Source organism: Adiantum capillus-veneris, chromosome 12 (assembly GCF_014529385.1).
Source record: "Adiantum capillus-veneris isolate H3 chromosome 12, ASM1452938v2, whole genome shotgun sequence".
Taxonomy (NCBI): Eukaryota; Viridiplantae; Streptophyta; class Polypodiopsida; order Polypodiales; family Pteridaceae; genus Adiantum; species Adiantum capillus-veneris.
Window position 1 is genome coordinate 96,795,582 of NC_140942.1, and position 22,728 is coordinate 96,818,309.

The 22,728-nt window shown below is 44.4% G+C and overlaps 1 protein-coding gene across 2 annotated transcripts in view; it reads right to left on the reverse strand.

Moving 5' to 3' along the window:
- The window catches only part of THO2, a 147,722-nt gene that overhangs the window by 70,149 nt on the left and 54,845 nt on the right, over positions 1–22,728 (reverse strand). For both annotated transcript variants that reach the window (XM_086525454.1, XM_086525455.1), the window contains exons 2-12: positions 20,554–20,679; positions 20,428–20,469; positions 20,229–20,288; positions 20,081–20,143; positions 19,729–19,809; positions 19,524–19,598; positions 17,003–17,050; positions 13,497–13,565; positions 13,270–13,403; positions 13,037–13,112; positions 12,700–12,893 (exon numbers count right to left, since the gene is read on the reverse strand). In XM_086525454.1, the coding sequence (XP_086381580.1) occupies positions 12,700–12,893; positions 13,037–13,112; positions 13,270–13,403; positions 13,497–13,565; positions 17,003–17,050; positions 19,524–19,598; positions 19,729–19,809; positions 20,081–20,143; positions 20,229–20,288; positions 20,428–20,469; positions 20,554–20,679 (968 nt within the window). The remainder of the gene's footprint in view (positions 1–12,699; positions 12,894–13,036; positions 13,113–13,269; positions 13,404–13,496; positions 13,566–17,002; positions 17,051–19,523; positions 19,599–19,728; positions 19,810–20,080; positions 20,144–20,228; positions 20,289–20,427; positions 20,470–20,553; positions 20,680–22,728) is intronic.

Sequence of the window (22,728 nt, forward strand, 5' to 3'; positions counted from 1 at the left end):
TGTTTGAGAAAATGGGCACTACACTCAAGTTCTCGTCTTCGTTTCATCCACAAACTGATAAACAATCAGAAGACGATAATTCTATTGTCTTGGATTTGCTGAAATGTTATGTGTCAGATAATAAGGGCAAGTGGGAACAGTATTTGCCTATGCTCGAGTATGAGTACAACAATATGGTGCATTCGTGCATAGGCAAGGCACTTTTGAGATTGTTGAAGGTGGCAAAAAGGTTCCTCCGATTTTGCATACAAAGGACAAAATTTTTTAGGCAGATCGATATGTTGAAAACATGGATAAAATGTATAAGAAGATTAAGCTTGCCTTGAAGACAACTCAGGCAAAGCAGGAAAGGGCTATTGATCGTCACCATCGTGAATTACTATTCACTTGGTGATTCGGTTCTATTGAGCTCTAAAAAGGCAAGGTTAAAGAAGATGAAGGGCAAAGGACGGTTGTTTCCTAAGCTCAGTATGCATTACTATGGCCCTTTTCAAGTGCTTGATAAGATCAGCGATGTTGCTTATAGGCTGAAATTGACTGACACTTGGAAGATGCATAATGCGTTTCAAGTGAGCCTTCTAAGACCCTCTGTGGATGATGTGACATAAGATATGCCACAAGGGGATTAGCTAGAAGTTGATGAAATTGATGAGATTTTGATTCCTGAGCAGATTTTGGCACATAAGAACGCAGATCATCAATGGCATGTATATATCGCATGCAATCGAGGACGTTAGCGATTTCAAGAGGGAGGTATGTTACGAGGACGTGGCAACTGCTAACCTTAGTTGTTGGTTTCATTCCGATGATTTTTATTTAATTTTTGGGACCCTCTTTTAAAAGTCAGAAATGGACGGACATTGTGTGGCCAGTGTGAAACCGCCGATGGTCGAGAGTTTCACCCGCAGACGGGAAGGCCTTGTCGCCACGAGTTGGTAAGGCCGATCGGCACTGGAATCCGAGCAGTAAAAGGGTGTCTAGGCTCAGTTCAAAGTCGTTTAGGCCCCTCGCTACACTTTATAAGTCGGTGGGTACTAGGAAATTAACTCAAAAGAGGCAAAGTGGAAACTTGGCAGCTACAGATGAATTTGCTAAGTCCAGCATGAAGAGGGCAAAGTCATTTAGGCCCCTCGCTACACTTATAAGTCGGTGGGTACAAGGAAATTAACTCAAAACAAGCAAAGTGGACACTTGGCGGCAACAGGTGAATTTGCCAAGTCCAGCATGAAGAGGAGGGCGCCCATTTTGAGAGAGGAGACTGAATTCTGCTCAATAAGTGACTACAAGGTGTGGGTGAGTAGTGGGTGCAGGTTTCACAAAATGGAAAGCTTGCCTTCTCCCTTGTCTTATGTAGCGCGATGATTCCGCTCTTGTGCATCTCTCTCCCCCTCTGAATACAAAAACGTGATGCACCGCTCGAGGGCTTTTCATCTGTATGTACAATTGTGTGGGTTCATGCGCAATTGACGAGGCAAGAACCTCTTGCATAGGTACTAGATTAGCTAGTTGCTAATCTCCCGCAGGTACAAGTGAATTCGGAGAGATTTCATGTGAGAAATCTTGTCCGATTCAAAGGGCAAGCAGCCCTACAAGTGCGGGAGCTCGAGGGCTTGCTACGGATGCGACCGGTACGCAAAATGGAGCCCGAAACAGTGAATTACAATCTGCTGTGTATTTTTGCAGGTTTAGGGTTTTGGCCCTAATCGGTCCCTAATATCCCCAAGAAGTCCGGGGAATCGAGGAGATCGCTGTACATGCGATCTGGTACATTTTCGGGGTAGAAAAGAGAGATTTCAACGTCCTGCAAATTCTCGCCACGTTTGGGAAAGTACCCGTATGCACCGGGAAAGTCAACCAATGCGTGGGGATTTTGTCTGTGAAGTTGCCTAGTACGGTTATGCTGCCGAAATCGGGCCAGAACAGGTCTTTTCCAGCCCGGATTATGCGGGACAGCTCGTAGGAAATCACAGGTTTTATTCCCTATAAAAGTAAAGAAATACCGAAACGGGTGCCAATTGTAGCGTTGATAGAGTGTCGTGCTCTCTACAGTGGGTGCTCCTCGGTGCAATGTGCGTGACATCTCACTCAAAACAGAATGGAAACAAAGGAAACAATAGATAACATTTGATCAGCACAGAGACACAGCAGCAGACCAGAACATATGGACTCGACTATCTCAAAGAACCGATACAGACTCTGGCTGCGCTGGCGTGGCAGCACACTCAACTCCAGCCCAGAACTCATGGGTACAATTGGGGTGTCAAGGCTCAGATGTGCAGGGAAGGTGCAGACGTGCTGTGTATGGACTCGCTCTGTAGACGACGACGCTGGACCATATATGAAGAAGATGATAATCCTGACCCAACAGCTACTACTCACATGTACCACCATAAAGAGCCACCAACGGCTCATAAATGTCAACCATCTAAGTCTATCTCCAAACTACATGGTGGGGTGACTTGGCCACGACGTCCAATAGACCACCATCCGTATCCCTGCCACATGTCACTGCACAGCCCAGAGAGTCCGTCCAGTGTGAACCAGACCAGACCAACTGTACTAACTGTGTGTCCTGTGAAAGTGACACTGTAGCCTGCTACAGGTTGCCCGCCACAAGACCGCTCACCGTCTCGGTGAGAGGAATATTGAAAAACTGTGAAAGAAAACAACTCGGTACCGCATCCGTACATCTTTCGTGAAGCAGGTGTGAGGCCCAACCATGACCTTACATGCCTCAAAGGTGGGGTTAAAAACATTGCAGTACTTGCAAATGCTTTAAGCCTTTGAATAGGCCGGAACCCGGTATGATTGCATAGTCCAAGAATCCCAATTGGCAAAACAGAATGAGGCTCCATAGCAAAGAGATATGCTCGGTTTGGATCCAGCTATGTATGACCTGATCCATGCTTGCTAATGAACCTTGCAACACTTTCTACAACAGCACTCTTCTCGAAAAGAGGGATGACCATAAGCTCGAGTAACACCGCAAATAAGGTTAAGCTCCATTGTGATGGCAGAACGAAAAGCATTAGCAGCAACGGGATGGCAACCAGGTGAATGCTTGAAAGCCACAAGGAAACAGCCAAAAAGGCTCTTAAGCTTGCTCGTCTGCTGAGGGTGAGGAGAAGCCGCAAAGGGATTTTGCGGGCAATGGATGGAAGGGGCGAGGGGTGGGTAGGGCGGGGGGTTAGGCTAGATAGGGGGCGAGGGGGGCTAGATAGGGGCGAGAGAGGGAGATTGGGTGGGTAGGGGCGGGGGGGGATTAGATAGGGGCGAGGGGGCTAGAGGCGAGGGCAAGGGAAGTGGTGGGTAGGCCCGAGAGGGTGCGAGGGGGTGGGTAGGGGGAGGGTAAAAGGAGAGAGAGGGGGGGGGTGAGAGGAGGGTAGGGGCGAGGGTGATGGAGGGGGAGGGTTGAGTGAGAGAGGGGGGGCGAGGGGTGGGTTTTGGGGGGTTTGGGGGGGGGGGGGGGGGGGGGGGGGGGGGAGGGATAGGAGTCGAGTTGTGAGGGGGCGAGGCGAGTTGGGGAGGGGAAAGGGGCGAGTTGGGGGAGAGGGACCAATTTGAAAAAGGGGGACGAGTTGGTGAGGTGGCAAATTTGGAAGAGGGGACGAGTTGGGGGTGGGTAAGGGCGAGGAAGGAGGGAGGAGTAGTGAGGGAAGATGGCACTCAAGCAAAGAGATAACATGATCACGATCACCGAATTCACCAAGCCTGAGATCAACATTGTTTTTGTTGTATCTCGTCTTGAGGCAGCTTTGTGAAGGGAGTTTGCTAGACACAGAGGAGAGCTTTGTCTTGGTCGGAGAAGCAGACACTGGGGCTGATGGTGAAGGGGGGTGAACTTCTGTAGAGGAGATTTCTTTCCATGATTCTTCATAGGTTCACCAACTCCAAAGGCTACCACCAAGGGCGCACGGGGAGTAGCTTCCTTGACCTTCAACCTTTGTACTGGCTCAGGTGGCCTATTATGTTTAGTTACTGTGGAAACATTGGAAGAGGGTGTATCTCCAAGCAAAGAGTGAATAGAGACTCCATAACAGGACATAGATTTGGTAGCATCCAACCACTCCAACAGATCCCCGTCTGACCAGTCAGGTGGATTAGGTTGTTCCAATTGAAGGCTGGTTGCTAGGGACAAAGAACTATGTTGCACGACGGGATCCATGCCTCCTTCTAGGCGGATAGGTTGCATCGGGGAGCCAGGAGTATGTATCCACATGGCATCGTTTCCCCATTCATGAAGTGCTTTAGTGTGTCGCAGCCATAGTCTACCGATGAGCAAGGGAAATCCCCCCTCCACCTGTGGAAGATGAATCACAACAAAATCCAAACTAAAAGTGAAATCTTGTACTTGCAGAGGCACCTTTTCCACTATGCCCACAAGGTATACTGTCCTCTGGTTAGCCAATGTTACTGTGAAGGGGGCAGGTTGAGTAGGCTGCAGGCCTAAAGCCATAATAGTGAACTCAGGCATCATATTGATGCCAAATCCACCATCCACAATTACTCCTGAAAATTGCTGCCCCAAGACGGACACGGTGAGACGAGGGCTTCTATAATCCGTGAGGGGGGCAACGTGATGGGATATCATATAGGACTCGGATGGTTGCACTCGGAGGTGCCCGTCACTAGGACCTGCTCCGGGGTAAAGTGACTGAATAACAGCAACGGTGTCAATTCGAAAACTCGCATCTAGCCGTAGCATGTTATAGAGGGACACTTGTTGGAAGGTGTTCTTCAAGACTGTCTCTGCTGTAAGCTTTTTTTGTTCTACCCCGTGGTTTCTTTGGTCCCTTTATCTTTTGTAGATCGGAAACTGCTTCCAAGAAAGCGTCATCAATATCGGAGAGCAAAGATTTGGATTCTTTCTTGGCACTGGGGGATGGCTTGTCATCAGTCGAAGGCAGGGTATCCACTGTTGTGAGGATGTGTGAGGGAGTGAAACTTGCTAGAATGCTAAGACCGAGAGCGGCTCTCTGGGCCCGAGTGAGGACACCGTCCCTCTAAGAAGTTGGCCACGAAGAGGATCCTTCGCGTAACTAGTTAGCAGGCTGAGGTCTCGTTCGTTAACGGAATTAACCAGACAAATCACTCCACCAACTAAGAACGGCCATGCACCACCACCCATAGAATCAAGAAAGAGCTCTCAATCTGTCAATCCTTACTATGTCTGGACCTGGTAAGTTTCCCCGTGTTGAGTCAAATTAAGCCGCAGGCTCCACTCCTGGTGGTGCCCTTCCGTCAATTCCTTTAAGTTTCAGCCTTGCGACCATACTCCCCCCGGAACCCAAAAACTTTGATTTCTCAACCAGCTCCAACTTATTTTGAGGGGTAACCACGTGGGTAAAAGGGGGCGGCTGAGGAACGGTGCTAATTGCTATCAGATTGAGCTTGGGAAAGGTAAACTCATGCTGGCTTTGACTTGGGTTCGAAGCCGTGGATGCACGAAGTTTAGGGCAATCCTTAATGTAGGGATCCTTCATTTCAAGGCAATGACGGCAGGGAGGGGACCCTTCTGGCAGAGGGCATTGCTTTGGTAATGACCATATTCCCCGCATCTGTAGCACAAAATGGGCCGATTCAATGGGCGAGTCGAAGGGCGAGGTTGTCCTTGCTACTGGTACATGGAGTTGGAGGTGGAAGCATAGAAGCTTTGAGGTGATGAGGAAGCATGGGTATGATAAAAGCTCTGAGAGGGAAAAGTACTTTGCTTACCTTGCATAGGAGGGGTTGTCAGTAAAGGTGGCATGTGGTGTGGATGGCCACAGGGAGAAACCATATTGGATGCAGGTGCTGGCCCTTATTGAAAAGTAGGACCAAGACTTTGTTGTATTTGTCGCAACCCCTTAAGGTAGTAGCAGTCCTTGTCCTCATGTCCAGACTTTTCACGAAGTGGCAGTAAACCCGAAGGGGGCATTCATGTGGAGGGTGCCCTGGAGAGCGGCATGAGCTACACCAAACCATAGCCTTAGCCTCCTGCTGAGACCTAAGCTCTTCTAGCTCTCTCTTGATTTGATCCAAAGCGTCATGATGTGGGGGCTTCTCCTATCTAAGAGAGATTGATTTCTCCTCTTGAAGAGCGCGTTGTAGTTTTAGGACTTCAAGTTCCCTACGTAAAGGAGTCAAAGGGTTAGATGAACTTTCCAAGAGTACAGAGGCAGTGTCTACCTAAGAAGAGTCGGTAAACAGCTTCATTGCCCCCTCTATTCTAGTAGCAACCGCAACAAACTCCTCCAAGGTGGCATCAACTTGGAGATTCTCTCTCAGTTTTTGCTGAGAAGTCTTTGGAAGAGTCTTCTCTACCCATTTCTTGACCATGAACTCACCTGGTGGTTGAGGAAGCTTGGCGACCAGAGACTTCCAGAACCCTTTCTTGAAAGTCCCCTGGTCTGAAAGCTTCACAAAACTGTTGTCTTAAAGCTGCCCAAGTTGAAAAGTGATTCTCTGCAAACTGACTGTACCACTTGTCTGCTAAACCATCCAATGTTGATGGAAACAGCACCAAATAAGCATCTTCTCTATTAAGACCACGACCTCTACAAAGAGATACAAACTTCCTTGCACGGTCATCTGCATCTTCTGAGGAGAGTCCCTTGAAAGTAGGAAACTTGATGTTTACCTTGGCCAAAACAGTGGTCAACGCCCCCGTGGCCGCTTGCTTAGGAGCCCGTTGCTCAATAGCTTGTAATAATAAAATGGGAGAGAGCTTTACTGGGGAAGGTGACCTGGAAGATGTAGAACCGGATAGAGGGATGGATGATGCCATATGTGGAGGTATGGGTGATGAGGTTGGTGGACTTCTACTAGGTACCAAGGGTTGACGTCTTCTGTTGTAGTGCTTCAGAGGACCCAGCAGTGCGCTTTGACGCTCTAATGAACCCCTTGTATGTGCCATGCAGGGACCACAAACTCAACCAAGCTTTGGGCAAGAAGACTTTTCACTGGCTAAACATAGGTCTAGACTCTACTAGACCGGGGCAAGTGACTAGACCACCTGGCTAGACCAGGGACGAGGAAGGACTAGACCAGGGACGAGAGATTGGTTGGACCAAGGCGAGAGAGGACCAGACCAACAGGGCGAGAGACTAGATCAACTAGAGTAAGCTGTCTAGGGTAAAACTAGACCAGACCAACAGGCTGAACTAGCCAGGCGAAGTAGGCGAGGCTAGGTAAAACCCAGCTAGCTCCTCGATTTGTACCTCAACAGAGAGTGAGACTTCCGTTGAGGTCCCACCGGGCGTGCCAAAAATGAGAGCACCTGTAGCGCTAATAGTGTGTCGTGCTCTCTAAAGTGGGTGCTCCTCAGTGTGATGCGCGTGACATCTCACTCAAAATAGAATGAAAACAAAGGAAACATTAGATAACAGCTGATCAACACAAAGACACAGCAACAGACCAGAACATATGGACTCGACTATCTCAAAGAACCGATACAAACTCTGGCGTGACAGCACACTAAGCTCCAGCCCAAAACTCACGGGTACAATGGGGGTGTCGAGGCTCAGATGTGCAGGGAAGGTGCAGACGTGTTGTGTATGGACTTGCTCTGTAGACAACGACAATGGACCATATATGAAGAAGATGATAATCCTGACCCAACAGCTACTACTCACATGTACCACCATAAGGAGCCACCAACGGCTCATAAATGTCAACCATCTAAGTCTATCTCCAAACTGAGTGGTGGGGTGACTTGGCCACGATGCCCAATAGACCTCCGTCCGTATCCGTGCCACATGTCACTTCCCAGCCCAGAGAGTCCATCCAGTGTGAACCAAACCACACCAATTGTACTAACTGTGTGTCCTATGAAAGTGACATTGTAGCCTGCTACACTAGTCTTTGGGGCCAACAGGTTGTCTGCGTTTGCTTGGTAGCGCTCTAGCTTCCAAATAGTGTGTGTTTGAAGTGTTAATTCCAACAACACGTTTTATTTGCAACTTTTTTCTGTGTCCTAAAGTCTAAAGTAAAGTTTCGGGTGAACGCCAAAGTCTACCACCTTATAAGCCGGTTTTAGTAAGTATGTGTTCAGTTTTTTGGATGACATTCTCATTTTCTTCTCTTCTTGTGAGCAACATGCTATTGATGTGGAGAACGTTTTGGCCCGACTGGATGCTAACTGTCTTTATATTGCAGCAATGAAGTCTTGGAATTTTTCTGACTCCTGTGCACGATTTGGACTACGTCGTCTCTCCCGAGGGCATTCAACTTGATCCCGCGAAAGGTAAGTGAGGTAAGAGAGTGGTATGCTTGAGACAGCCTATGATGTTCGTTCATTTTTGGGTTCATGTAAAGCATACAGTTCTCACATCGAGCACTTTGCACATATTGACGCACCATTGTCTGATTTGTTAAAGGGTGTCGAGACTCGCCGTCAAACGCATTGTCATGACCGATGCCGCTAAGAGTGCTTTTGAAGCGCTCAAAGTAGCAGTCACTGAGGCACCATGCCCATTGGGATCATCCTTTTGAGGTTTGGATTGACATTAGTAACATTGCCATTGGCGCAGTGTTACAGCAAAACAACCATCCAATGGCATTTCTCTCTCATAAACTAAATAGTACCGAGAAAAATTATTTTGTCTATGTAAGGAACTTCTCTCTGTCATTCATGGATTAAAGCATCGGAAGCATATCATGTCCCTAGCAAAGCTAACCCTGTTGTAGATGCATTGAGTAGGAAAGGTCAAATTTTCCCTTCAGAGTCTTATTCTTTTCTCTCTATTCAAGGTGTTTGTTTTGATGATCTCAAAGACAGTTACATGGGTTCTGAATTTAAAAAGCACAGGTTACAAGCATTAAATGCACAAGGTACATGCAATTATGTCATTCGTGGTTTGCTTTTCTTTGGGAACCATTTATGTGTGCTATCTTCTCAAAGAGCACCAATTTTGCATGACACACATGATGCCTTAACGGGTGGTCATTAGGGTATTCATGCTACATTGGAAAAAGTTGAACGAGTTTTCTATTGGCCAAAGATGCGTAAGGATGTGTATAACTATGTTACTAAGTGTGTTGTATGTCAAAAACATTCGTGATAAGCAACAAGAGCATGCCGTTGTCTATCCCTGACATACCACTTGAAAACATACGTATGAATTTTGGAACTAATTTACCTCCTTCCACATCTGCACGGAACACACAATGTCCAACTATCGTTGATAGATTCAGCAAATTCCGCATGTTAATCCCTTGCAAGGCCAATGTTACTGCACAAGATGTTGCACGGTTGTTCATCAAGCATCGGTATCCATTGTGTGGTCTACCCAAGTCTACTGTGTCGGATCTTGACACCAAGTTCACATCCCATTTTTGGTGTGCTTTGTTTGAAAATTTTGGAACTAAGTTAAACTTTTCGTACACATTTCATCCAAGATCTGATGGGCAAACTGAAATTTACAACCAGTTGGCATTTGATGTTCTCAAATCGTGATAAACAATCTAAGTGGGGGAACTCTTTGTCGTTTGTTCAATCTTTGTCGTTAGTTCAAGCTTTCCTCAATGATTCCTTCTCTAGTGCACCTGGTCGTACTTCTTATGAGGCAACGTTTGGCCGACCTTTTCATTCTTTGTTGACTAGGTCCATTTCCAGATTTAATGATGCTAATGTGTTAGTCAAACCTATGTAAAGGTACTCCACAGTGTCAAGCTTCAGGTTAGCAAGGCTAAAGAGTCCTATTCTAGGTATGCTAATAAACATCGACAAGATGTCTCATTTAAGGAGGGTGACTCGGTGTTTTTAAGGATAGTGAAGCAGCGTCCCAAGCAAGTTGGTAAGAGGTATCCTAAACTCTCTTTTCGTATGTATGGTCTGTTTTTGATCGTCATAAAGATAAATGATGTTTCCATGCAATTACGTTTGCCACCTTCTTGGACAATGCATAATGTTTTCGTTGTTTCTAGGCTTAAATTGTTTCAAGGTGAACCTCCAAGGAGCGTCCCTAACAAGGGGCAACCGGAGATACTTGATAAAGCCGAAGTTATGGAGCCAAAGCAGATCGTTTTACATCGATTCAAGCACGGAACAAAGAAGCAAGCAAGGCAATACTTCTTGAAGTTCAAGGATCGAGGGACACATCAAGCAGCTTGGGTGGACGAGGAATTTTTCACCGACTACCCAGATTTACTAGCCTCATACAAGGAGGCCATGCAGATCGGTACCCATACCTCACCTTAAGCAGGAGGGGATGTCACATGCACGTGGCTCTCTGTGCCACATGGACATGCTTCATCGACTGCTAGAGCTAGTTTTCCTCTTCTTCCCAAATAGGAGTGTCTAAAATCCCAAGAGGATTAGTACCCGCAATTTTGTGAGCCTGTTCACAGGACCTGCATATCAAGACGAGACGAGTCACGTTTCCCAGTTTTGGAACCCTCTTGCATAAATGGTTTGACAAGAGTTTTGACACGTGTTATTACACTACAATGGGCATCTTGCATGACATGCATGTAGTTCTAGGTTAGAGGAATCCAATGAGCCATTCCCCACGTCGAACAGATTCTCGAGTAGGCAGATGTGTGACACTTTCACCCAAACTAACCCCCCCCCCCCACCCTTCAGCCTAACTTTTAATAAATCATTATAATGATTTATTTGTTGAGTGTTGTGGACAACTTGCCCTACCTAAGCCTTACGAGGTTTACTCCATTAACCTCACCTATAAAGGCAGCAAGAGAGCTAGCAGCCAGCAGCCAGCGTTTTGGTGAAAATCAGCCTAGCGTTTGTGGAGAGGGCAGATCAGCCAGTGTTTTCAGCCTATCAGCCCTAGCACTAGCCTCCAGCAGCAGAACACGTCAGCGTTTTCAGTTTTCAGCCCATTCCGTCGCCGACACGCGGCTCAAATCTGTTTTCGCATGTTTTCCGTTGTTGTCCGGTACTTCGGCAGCCCATCGAGCCTCCCCTCCGCCATCGCCACCATCAAGTGCTCCACTGCTGTCCATCATCGGCATCCTCAAGATCTGCATTCTCAGCCCTTCATTCCTCTCACATTGGGAGCGCAAATCAGCCCCCTGGTGGCCATCCACAACCCCGCATTGAGAAGGATCCAAAGGTGCATCAAATCAGCCCCGGAGGTACCTCGTCTTGAGGAGTTACCGTGGCGAAAGTCATCATTCGAGTCAATAGAGTCCACACTTATTGCATTGTGTGTACATTGAATTTACACATCAAAAGCAAATACCACACCAGCAATTGTCATTCTCTTCTTCTCTCTCTTTCTCTCTCCCTCTACACATCTCTACCACTCTCTCTCATTCCCTCTCTTCAGGGAAAAGTAAAAGGAGCCATCATTCAAGCTAAAAGCAATCACTAACGCAAGGAAAAGAAGTAAAGAGTTTGTGGAAGTGTAAAACCTTAGAGAGTATCTTCTCCAGCTGACTGAGGACGGGTTTGTGACTAGACCTAGTTACATGGATACACATTTATCTTGGGGGATACAGTGCACTATTGGTCAGTTATGCACCCTTTCTCATCAGCTTGAGGTCGAGACTGGCAGATTTAGGGGATACCTACAGACGCTGGGATATGCCATTTGGAGCCTTAGGCAAAGCTGCATTACATATGTCACTATCCGGTGTACTACGAGATACGGGGGCGATTTCATTGTCTCTTCAGACCACTACCCAGGGTCATGAGATATGACGATCAGAGATGTCTTGGGCTATTTTTACTCGAGCTACGCAAACACAGAGAGAGCCTATTGCAAAGACCAGCAGAGACGGTCTCAGAGACAAATTACAATTTTTTTTAGACCACCTACTAGGCAGACAGAGGGGCAGACCACTCAACAGAGCCCAAAGATCACCCACACCAGAGGCACGTTGATCAATCGGGATACTGAGCTAGGGACATCTAGACACCCACGATTGGGGGTACCTCACAACATCGAAGGAACTACGACAGAGGATACGGATCACTTAAGCTCTACATGCGATGGTGCCACGTGGGCATCGACGATACTCTACGGAAACCGATGCAGTACATCCTCGGACAGCGCCTGATGTCGGACATCCGCGGACATTGATGTTTATACACTGAGATTGTACTACCCACTGTTTCACCGTCACACACTTTATAGTGCTACACAGCTATGAGCTGCTTAGTTTCATGACAGTAGCCATTTAATCTTTACCTTATTTCACTTCATTTTATTTTGTACCCTAACATTGTATCAGATTCATCAGCATTGTACCAGTTTGGTCTCCTAGATCATTTTGGCCTTTTGAAGACGTTTAATGTAACATTTCATTTCATTTCATTTCAATGGATACATCCTCCAATACAATCTCACAAAAAACCCAAAAAAAAAAAAAACAAGAATAGATGGGGGCGGATTGCGGGACTATCTACTTGTGTAAAATCAGTGCAAAAGATGTGTCAAACCTCTAGCTGTCCACACTTCTCTACATTACAGGCAATAAATGAGATCTTTGATTCCAATCTTGCAAGCTCAAAATTCTTAGATACCTAATTTAAATCTCTGATTTCAATCTTGCAAGCTCAAAATTCCTGGATACCTCCCCCTAAAATTTAGAAATCCGAAATCCGCTCATAAGCTTAAGGACATTATCCTAAACAAATTTCTCATAAAGCAAAGAGACAATATTGAAGTCAAAAAGTTGAACAATTTACATGAAGTGACTTCATTGTTTAGAGCAACATAATGCACAATCCTCGGTCATTATGGAGAAGCATACCAATCGTCTATTAAAAGAAATCCATGAAGAAGCCCCAGCTTCTGGTTGCTGAAAAGCTCTTGTGAACGTTCAAGTGTCGCTTCACTCTCCATATCCAAGGCAGCAAAAAGATCTATAGTCACATCTCCCGGCTTCTCTTCTTCCATAAGGTCTTTTCCAGTTGCTGCTAGATTGATTTTTCCTATTCTGTTCGCCTGTTCAAAAAAGTATGAGAGCTATAAAACTTAAGGCACAGAGAAACATCACCAAATAATGGCTTAAACACACTATTCCCCTCAAGATAAAGTGATGTATACGAGGTTCAAACATCCCTTAGGGATGAAGTATTGCCACATACCTCATCAAGATGTCTCTTTGAAAAATTCTCATACTCCAAAAATGCATCTTCATCGTTTGGCAACAGATGTGCAAAACTGTACATTAAAAAATATAGAAATATTTACATTACCAATATGTACCGAGAAACAATGGTGTCTAAAGCTACAATAATTTGCTAGAGGACAGACAAATATGCAATGCTATTAGAAACTAAAAAGTTTCAAGGTTTACGTAAAGTGTGCAGTTCCTTACACACTATCAAGATCTATAAAATTTGCTTTGATCAGCGTAGCTGCCAATATATAGAGTCCACTCGGCACATTTTCTTCAATTTCTGGACGTTGGTAATATTGAAACTTAAACCCAAGGATATGTGAAGTGTGTGACTGCAAGACAAGCATCAGTCACCTTTAGCACAAGCATTATATTAATGAGCTAGTTCCATCTAAACACAAGCCTCTTCTGCAGATGATGTGCACCTTTGGAAACAATGGTATCAGTTCCAGAAAGGCAGCATTGTCTGGTTGCAACTCATAACATTCCAGAACCTGGAATCACAAGCACAACTAGGAATATAAAAGCATGTTCCCTAGTTCAAATACAAAACACACAGTAGTGCTGAAAGTGAACTTCAAAAAAACCTTGCATACGATAGACTAATCAGGCACACAGCCAAATAGGATAAATTGTCCTAAACATCACCATCAATGAGAGATTAGACATTGTATATCTGCCAGACTTCTGAAGTTTCACAATAGAACAGAAATACATAATACCCTATCTTTCTTCCTTGCTTTCAATTAATTCAAAATGCCCCAACCAATTCAAAATGATCACTACCCCGTCGCTCAGCATCTTGCTTTAGAAACGAGAACAAAGATCTCTCACAAAACACATACGAACAGAAGTAAGGACGAGGAAAGCGAGGAACAGAAAGCCCCAAAGCAACCGTTCACGTGTCATGCCTATCCTTTGACAATGTTGCGATACTGCATGTGTGTTAAGAGTACCAAACGGATAGATACATAATAACTTCGCATGTTTCGGTTAAGTTTGGAAATGCCCTGATGAGGTGGCCAATATAACCTAGCTGTGATAGATTGGTGAGGACACGCATGTATATTCTAAAAGAAAGCGGTCCATAGATCAATAAAGGAGAAGTCATTTGGCTTTCCTCAGGAAATTGGGTTTAATTCAATCAAGTCAAGCGACATGCACACATGTTTTAAAGCGTATCCATATAGCATGGTCTTTGGATGAAACCCTCGTCTAGTACGGCCTCTGTAGTACAACATCTTCGGAGGAAGAGACTGTCTAGGTGTGATCCAAGTCTCTCTGATGTAGAGATTCCATAAATCCTGTCTAAGCACAATATTCCTCTCACTGTGCGGGAGGTGAATGAGGGGTGAATCCAGGTCGTACCGAAGAGCGGGTAGTCCCTCCATGTCTAAGCCATGTGCTCCAAACCACTCTCTGACCTGTGAATTCTAGGATCCTTGCTCCCTTTTGGGAGTTGGTCTTGGTAGCTCCCTCATCCTCTAGATAAAGCAAACTGTCTGAAAAAGTGCCTCAACTAACATGGGGGGAGTAGCCAATTCTGCTATGGCAATCTCATGTGATACTTAGGGCTTGCAGCGGAGCACACATGATATCATACATATATGTGGCCTCTCAATCTGTGTCCATGAGGTAGTTTGAAGGTGTGTGTGATCAACGGGGCTATGGTGTTAACTATGTTCTTCGCTACATCAAAAAAGGTGGACCTCATATATATTATAACCTCTTTGCAGTGTGCAGGATGGATCCTACAAGGGATTAACATTGGTCTCAAAGCTTCTTCCTCCTACTGCATACAATGTGGCAACATGCAAAAAAGCCATTGGATCTCATGAAGTCGTGATAGGCTAGCCTTACAGGCTCCCTACACATAGGGCGGTATGGGATGCCACTAGCAAGAGAGGAGACTATGGTAAGTGTTTTTTCTCATTCTTTTCATTTTACACATGGACTCTTATGTGTGGAGGCTAGTGGTCATCACATAAATGCTTGGTGTGTGATTATTTTCTCCTCTCCGTATCCGTTTGCATGAGGATACCCTTAAGATCTAGCCAGTCCAAGAACATAGTAGTCCCTCCATATGCACATCTGGAGAGAGGATATACCTAGATGAATCCAAGATAAGCCCTAATTCACCCTTAAAGGAAAAGTGCAAGGTATAGACCCATGGTACTCACCCACAAGACAATATAACCATCAGCTCCATCATGCATAGTATTGACTAAATACCACCACATCCCCACTAACGTCGTCAGTGCCCAAAGTGGGTGTAGAACTAGGTACTAACATATGCTCCCAAACACAAATACACACCACACGCGCACACACATGAGCATACATCAACACAAAGTTCAGCGTACTGAGTTCCTGTTATGACTCTCAAGATCAAGGGCAGACTCAGCCATAATGAAGCCTAGCACTAAAAGAAGCATTAAATCGGAAAAATTAGCACAAAAATGAGGTAGTTGATAGGGCATACGCACCACAGAGATAGATAGAATCAGCACAATATCAACTGGTCATAACTCGGACGAAAACTTCACAATCTGAAGTCTTCATGTCCGCCATACGACTAAAAAATATACCTAGATGAATCCAAGATAAGCCCTGATTCACCCTTAAAGGACAAGTGCAAGGTATAGACCCATGGTAGTCACCCACAAGACAATATAACCATCAGCTCCATCATGCATAGTATTGACTAAATACCACGACATCCCCACTAACATCTTCAGTGCCCAATAGTGGGTGTAGAACTAGGTACTAACATATGCTCCCAAACACACACACACACCACACGCACACACACATGAGCATACATCAACACAACATTTCATCGTACTGAGTTTCTGTCATGACTCCCGAGATCAAGGGCAAACTCAGCCATAATGAAGCCTAGCACTAAAAGAAGCATTACATCAGAAAAATTAGCACAAAAATGATAGGGCATACGCACCACAAAGATAGAATTGAATTAGCACAATATCAACTGATCGTCTACATGGAGTATGTCTCGCAGATGTTATGTGGAAGAGAGGAAGTATTCTTTTTAGCTGCATGGGCCAAAGTTATGCTTGGTTGTTCACTCTTCTCAGCACTTTACGGTTGTAGCGACTCATTTCTCTATTGGACACCATTATGGCATTCCGCACGTCGCACTCTGTCTAGCCTTTTGTCGTTACCACCTATGAGTGGTTCATTTGCACACAATGCTCGCCCTCACGGAGCAGCTAACCACTGGGGAAGCTCTCTTGATGGCTGGTTGCACACAGTGATGAACAAAGGGCAACATCACACAAAGGGAAGTGGACGGGTCACGTGCAAAGAAGGAAGCAGTCCGAGCCTGGCTGGTTACACTCAATGTGCAGCAGGCAGAAGCAGAAGGCATGGGCACTGCGTGTGGGGCAGTGGACTCTGGGCAGCAGTCCGCGCGGGCAGTCACGATATTGAACGGCGGGCAATTATAAGTGGCATCAACAGTCCACACAGGTAGTCACAATATTGAATGGCGGGCAACTATGAGTGGCATCAACAGCGCGTACCCACAGGTGGCACAAACCACATGGTGCATCTTTCTTACACGGGCTGCTGCACGTTATGCACTTTAGTTCACTTTCTAAAAATGACGGCCCAAAGACAAGTTGTGTTTTCTTATAGTGGTAACAGGTCGGTTATTAAAACAAAGAATGACCCACAAAAAAATATGGCCACCCATTGTATGCAACCTGCAAAAATAAAAGAGCACCAAAATAACTTAAATTCTTAAACTTGAACTAGAAATGATGCCTTTATTGAAACATGGGATCAAATGGAATCTGTCCTTCTTGTTACATGTACTTCAAGCATGAAAAAACATACAATTAAAAATAAGATCAAACATGAAAGACAACAAATAAGAGAAGTGTAAGCATGTAAGCGATTCACTTACAATGTCAAAAACTCGGTTTGGATCTAGATCAAAGTGGCCGATCAAAGACTGCAACAATCAATCACTGGAGTCAGTTCTTGCACCTAAATCTGCTGAACTCAAAAAAGAAGGAGTAGAAAGCCAATGAGAAGCTTCTCATCCCTGTTTTATCATTCAAGTTTCAATATCAAAATGTAAAAGGGGTCTTTATAATGAAAAGAAAGAGAGAGAAAAAGGGCAATATTTGCAGGATTTTTTCCATACATAGGATTTTTTCCATACATGACCTTGTTAAGTATAAGCCAGCTGGTGACCTTTGCATAACAAAAGCTTCTCATCGATGTCTCAGAGTCTATTAGATATCTGACTTTGCAGTGGACAATTGGAACTTGAAAAAAAGAAGGGAAACAAGGCGGCTTGTGTTTGAGTAAGGGAGAGGCTTGTCTTTTTGGGAAAGGACAATTAAATTACCTCTTCACAAGAAGAGATTACATGTCTTCCTGGACTTCCTAGATGAGCTCCACCAGGGCTTCTTACTCTGGGCATGCTGCACAATGCACTCAAGAACTTTTCATACAAGGAACCAAGAATGATTTGGGTGTGCTAACATCGCAAGTTGTTATTGGGTTCAGTATTAGGGTTTCATCACTAGGTCAAAGAGACAACGAATCATTCCTTCCATATATATGGTCAGTAACAATGCTCTCAGCCCTAAAAAGATCGTCCTTACTTAACTCGACCTAAGAGACTAGCTGCCCAATTAATTCCTATCTTACAGAATATTCTCTACAGAATTGATTGCATTTTTAAGAGTTACACAGGATTACGCTGATTTTCTTGAACTTTTACATGTCTCTCTGAGGAGATCCAAAGCAAAAAGCATTCTGCCAGCCATTCTGTTCGATGAAATAATAAACCGAATCAATCTTTTGTGGAGCTGCTAGTCACATTGAACTGTTGTTGCAAATCATCGAACCAAAAGAAAACCTTTCATGGCGGAGATGGGTACAGTTGTATGTGTTGTTCTTATCAACATGGCCAACCAATTTCTTATGAAGGACATAACCTCACCGATCGGCAAGCATGATACAACACAAAAGAAGGAATTGCTCATTGTCCTCCACATCTTGTGAACTCTGTGTCATTATCTTTATGGAGTCCACTCTACGGTTCAGAGGGATCTATCATCGCCATTCCTCGAAACATCTAATTCGCCGGTCATGTGGGCATTAGACTGCACTCATGCAGGAGTTTGACTTTGTAATCTGGCACCGAAAGAACACAATCAACTTCCCCATCCTCTTCGTCAAATTGCTGAAGCCAGTACAAGGGTATCGACTGAATTCTTCTCTCTCTCAAGGGGCATTGCCAGGCAGTTTCCCATTTTGGGGCAATTTGGCAAACAAGTCCAAGACGGCCAAACATAGCTTAGGAATCCATAGCAGTCCAGACTCCAAATGCCCAATAGCTCACTACAAAGAGAGGTAGCAGAGAAGCATCATATCCACTGTGGTTTACTTCAACCAAGGCAAAGTGAGTGAGGCCACCAACAAGGATATCTGTAACCACTTTTGATTAGCGATTGGATAAATCAACTACTATAGTTTGCAACAAATGAGTAATCTCTACTGCACGACATAAAATAAACTGAACTAAACAAGAGAGCAAAGCGAGACAGAAGGGGGTGGTGTAGTGGGATGCTCCTGAAAGATCGGCAACCCAGACAATCACCATCAGCAACAGCCACATGGCAATTCCCTCTTTTTTCCCTCAAGCCTGTTGCAAAAGATTTTGGCGTTTCTAAGGCAAGCAAAGTGCCGCTATTGCATTTCAGGTCACCTGAAACCCTGCTTCTGCTGTGGACACATGTGAGGCTTCTTAGGAGATCCAAATGCTTTCATTTTTGGGAGATCCAAACTTTCATTTTACTGTGTTTCCATTGCCTTCATTGCACATTCTGAGAATACCTTAAAGTGTATCATTTAAATAAGGCATCAAAGGCCAGGAAGAATTATACATAGGTTTCGTGGCTTAAGCCATTCTAACCATTTTACTCATAACGTCATGCTGGCAACTCCAAACTAACTGATGGCTAACAGCAACCTAGAAATAAGTTTCGTCTTTCCTTCACTATTTGACTATTTTGTATGATATGTTGTCATAAAATAGAAAGATATACACATACAAGTTATAAGGCCCAACGTCATGCTGGCAACTCCAAACTAACTGATGGCTAACGGAAACCTAGAAATAAGTTTCGTCTATTCTTCACTATTTGACTATCTTGTATGATATATTGTCATAAGATAGAAAGATATACACATACATATTATAAAAAGCAACGAATAGGACTAAACAATTGCAAAGTTACTAATTTGAATTGAAAAACTTTTTTGTTTCCTTCTGTATTTAGCTTTTACATCATGCTATATTTACAATAAACCAGCTGTTTATTCAAATGTTTTGTTCCATCTCTACTATTACAATTAAGATACATCCAAATCCACCCAAAAAAAAAAAAAAATCAACAGCCAAAATTCACCTTTATTGTGCTGATAACTGCAGGTGCGGTCTGTTTGATCAAGCCATCAGGTCCTCTTCTACTCAACAGGGTCACCTATCAGATGCACCTGAAGTATGTCAGAGCTATTCAGATCATAGCCAAAAACATACTTCGACGCAATACGACCTACAAATCAACAGAGACAGTGCATAAAAGAATCACATTTATCAACTGCATCACATACCAGTTTCGCATAACCTTCACTTTCCTCCCTCAAAAGATTGAACTTTGTTTGCTGATATAGCAACCGTGTATTTACTCTCACCTGCACGTGCAGTGAACCCAACAATTCATGCTGCAATGACTAGACAAATAGAAAACAACTTTTGCTTTGAGCAGGTACACATGTTCACATATATGTATTGGTTATCTACCTAGTCGAGAATAAGCCTACATTACAGATACACGCATATATATACATGGATACATAAATGCACAACAAATATACATAAGTGTTATTGCCTATGGTCGAAAAGAAGTGTCACGTAGTATGTGTGCCTTAAACGTTAAAACACAAAGGCACATTAGCAACTTACCTCCTTGGCTTTCAAATCAGGCGCCTTAATTTTTATCATCTCAGCATCCCACAAAAACTCTGCCTAGAAAAGGTAAGGACATGTAACTGAAACCCAAGTGTGCACTTGCAGACACTAGTACACAATGTTAAGACTGAGAAACACATACCTCACAGCGCTCTTGAAGCAGCCTTAAACTTAGTAGATCGTTTTCAACTAACCACTTGGCCTGCATGTGAATCACACCGTATTAGTGCAATGCATCTGCATATCCATAACCATCAGCTCCTCTACTCAAATTGCACTCAATAACATGAGATTATATTGCAGTATTGACTTTTTATAAAGCCAAAAGATTATGGATTTACCAAGTCAACCAATTGAGATCTGAAATCCCCATTCACGGCGAACTGAAACAGAAGATAGTCAAGTCAGTCAGAGTTAAAATATTTAGTGAAGCAGACAAAAAAAAAGGATGTTACGAGTGGTTACACCTCCTGGCCCATATGTGCGATTGTGTCTGCAAGCAGCGAAGATGACTCCTCCCTGAGGCAAGTGTCAGTAAAGCTTACAGATTCCCATGCAAGCCGGAACTTATTCAAGGGCAAATCACCGCGAGCCTACAAAGTCACAATATCCATCAGCAGACAAGCAATACCGGACAAACAGATGCACAAGTATTTTGCCAGATTACCAGCAGAGTACCATAATTGTCAAGCACTTTTAAGAACTGTGTTTCAATAAAAGCAACCTCTAATAATTCATTTGAAGCAATTGCAGACACAAATGAGACTTCTATTCCCCTCCTCTTTTGTGAAAATCCCCTTTAGGCCCTTTCACGATCAAGAGGGAGTTCTACTTTGATTTCCTCAACACACAAACCTCATGTTAAGATGTGTAGATAGAACTGCCCCCACAGGCCTAGAATCAGAGTGTGTCCAACCATGACACACACAGATTACAGGACCCAATATTCCTAGTTAAAAGAGCCATTTCGCACCTAGTGGGCTGTGGTCACCCATCCTAATGTTTGGAACATAACACTCTGCCTTATGATATATTGCTGACCTCCCCTGCATTCTCAACGATAAAGCTGGAATTGCTATCCTTTCAGCAATCTCAAACTCGCAAAATTGCTTTTTTTTGTTCCAAAGAAGCAACGGGGGAAGTTTGACTCCAATTCCTATTTTTCCTTTACGCTGCTATTTTCTGATTTTTTTGGGACTGATGCCTATGTCCGAGTTCCAAAGAAGCGAAGGGGGGAGTTTGACTCCAAGGCCATCCAAATGATTTGTGTCGGCTACAGTACTCTTTTCAATCGCTATCAACTTCATGATCTAGATAGGAAGGAAATCATGGTGAGAAGTGATGTGGTCTTTGATGAGCATACTACTTCGAAGGAGCCGTCGACTCCTAAGTCTTCCACATCATGCCCGGATTTACCTCTTCTTGTAGATCATAATGATGATGTCAAAGGTGCAAGTCAACCGGGTGATGATCTCGTCCAAAACTGCAAGCAAACCTCCTCTCGCAACCAAGCAGCCAATAGATCTCAGATCTATCGCGATAGATCTCCTCATACTCAAGCTTCTAGCGCGTACCACCCACCAATTGGGCACGACAATGACCTGCATACACTGTCACGAGACAGGCACCACGTGCCAATAGAAAAGAACAGATTGAACAGACTTTTAGCACTTCAATAACAATTGAACTAAAACAGAGAGAGCACAGGCCACACGGAGTGGCGAAATTCCACACCAGAGAGTACTGGCCCCGAGCCTTGGTGCCCCTTCGGTATTTCTTTATATTACTTGAACTCAGTACAATGCCGGTACTCACACTCTGCACCTTCACCCAGAAGAGTGTCAGAGACTGAGCCCTCTGCACATATTTAAAGGCCCTTGGCCTTCAAAAGCAGTCAAACTCAAAAGTATATGGCCTCAAAAGCTGGCCCTGAAAACTGCCCAACGTAAATCACGAAAATCTGTACAGGCTGCCATGTCAGCAAGCCAACGCAAAGTGTGGATGTCCGTACAGCTGCCACGTCAACAGGTCAGCGCAAAGTGCGGGCGTCCGTACAGCTGCCACATCATCAGATCTCCACGTTTATGTGTGTGGGCTTGCTTTATTTTAATGCCTTTATGTCACTTGGGCCCCATCGGACGGGGTCCCATAAGTTGGTGGGAACTCTTCTTTAAAAATAGGCCACTTGGCAAGACTTGCAAGTTGGTAAAACTTCTTTTGCTGCTTTTGCTTCTTCACTTAGGGTTTAGGCTTCTCGGCCAATATCGACAGGTTGGCTTTGTTCTTCAGTGTCTTGACACGTCAACAGTTTGCGACATCCCCACTTCTTGAAAGAAAGTAATCATCCGCGATTACAGCATATCTGCAAAACAGCTTAAGTTAGCTCAAAAAATTCCAATGGACAATCTGAAGGACAATCAATTCTGATTCCAAATTGCAGCTCTTGATTTCCTAGGCCGTTGGCTTCCCAGAAAAATCTCATCCAATAAGGAGTCTCATTCCAGATTGGAGCTCTTGCAATTAGGGCAAATTTGGACTCTCAAAGGGGCCCTATAAGGAGGTTTGACTTTGCCTCTCTTGTCCAAAGTGGGCAACCCGATGTAGTAGATAAATGCTTTGCCAAAACCCTATCAACCAGCATC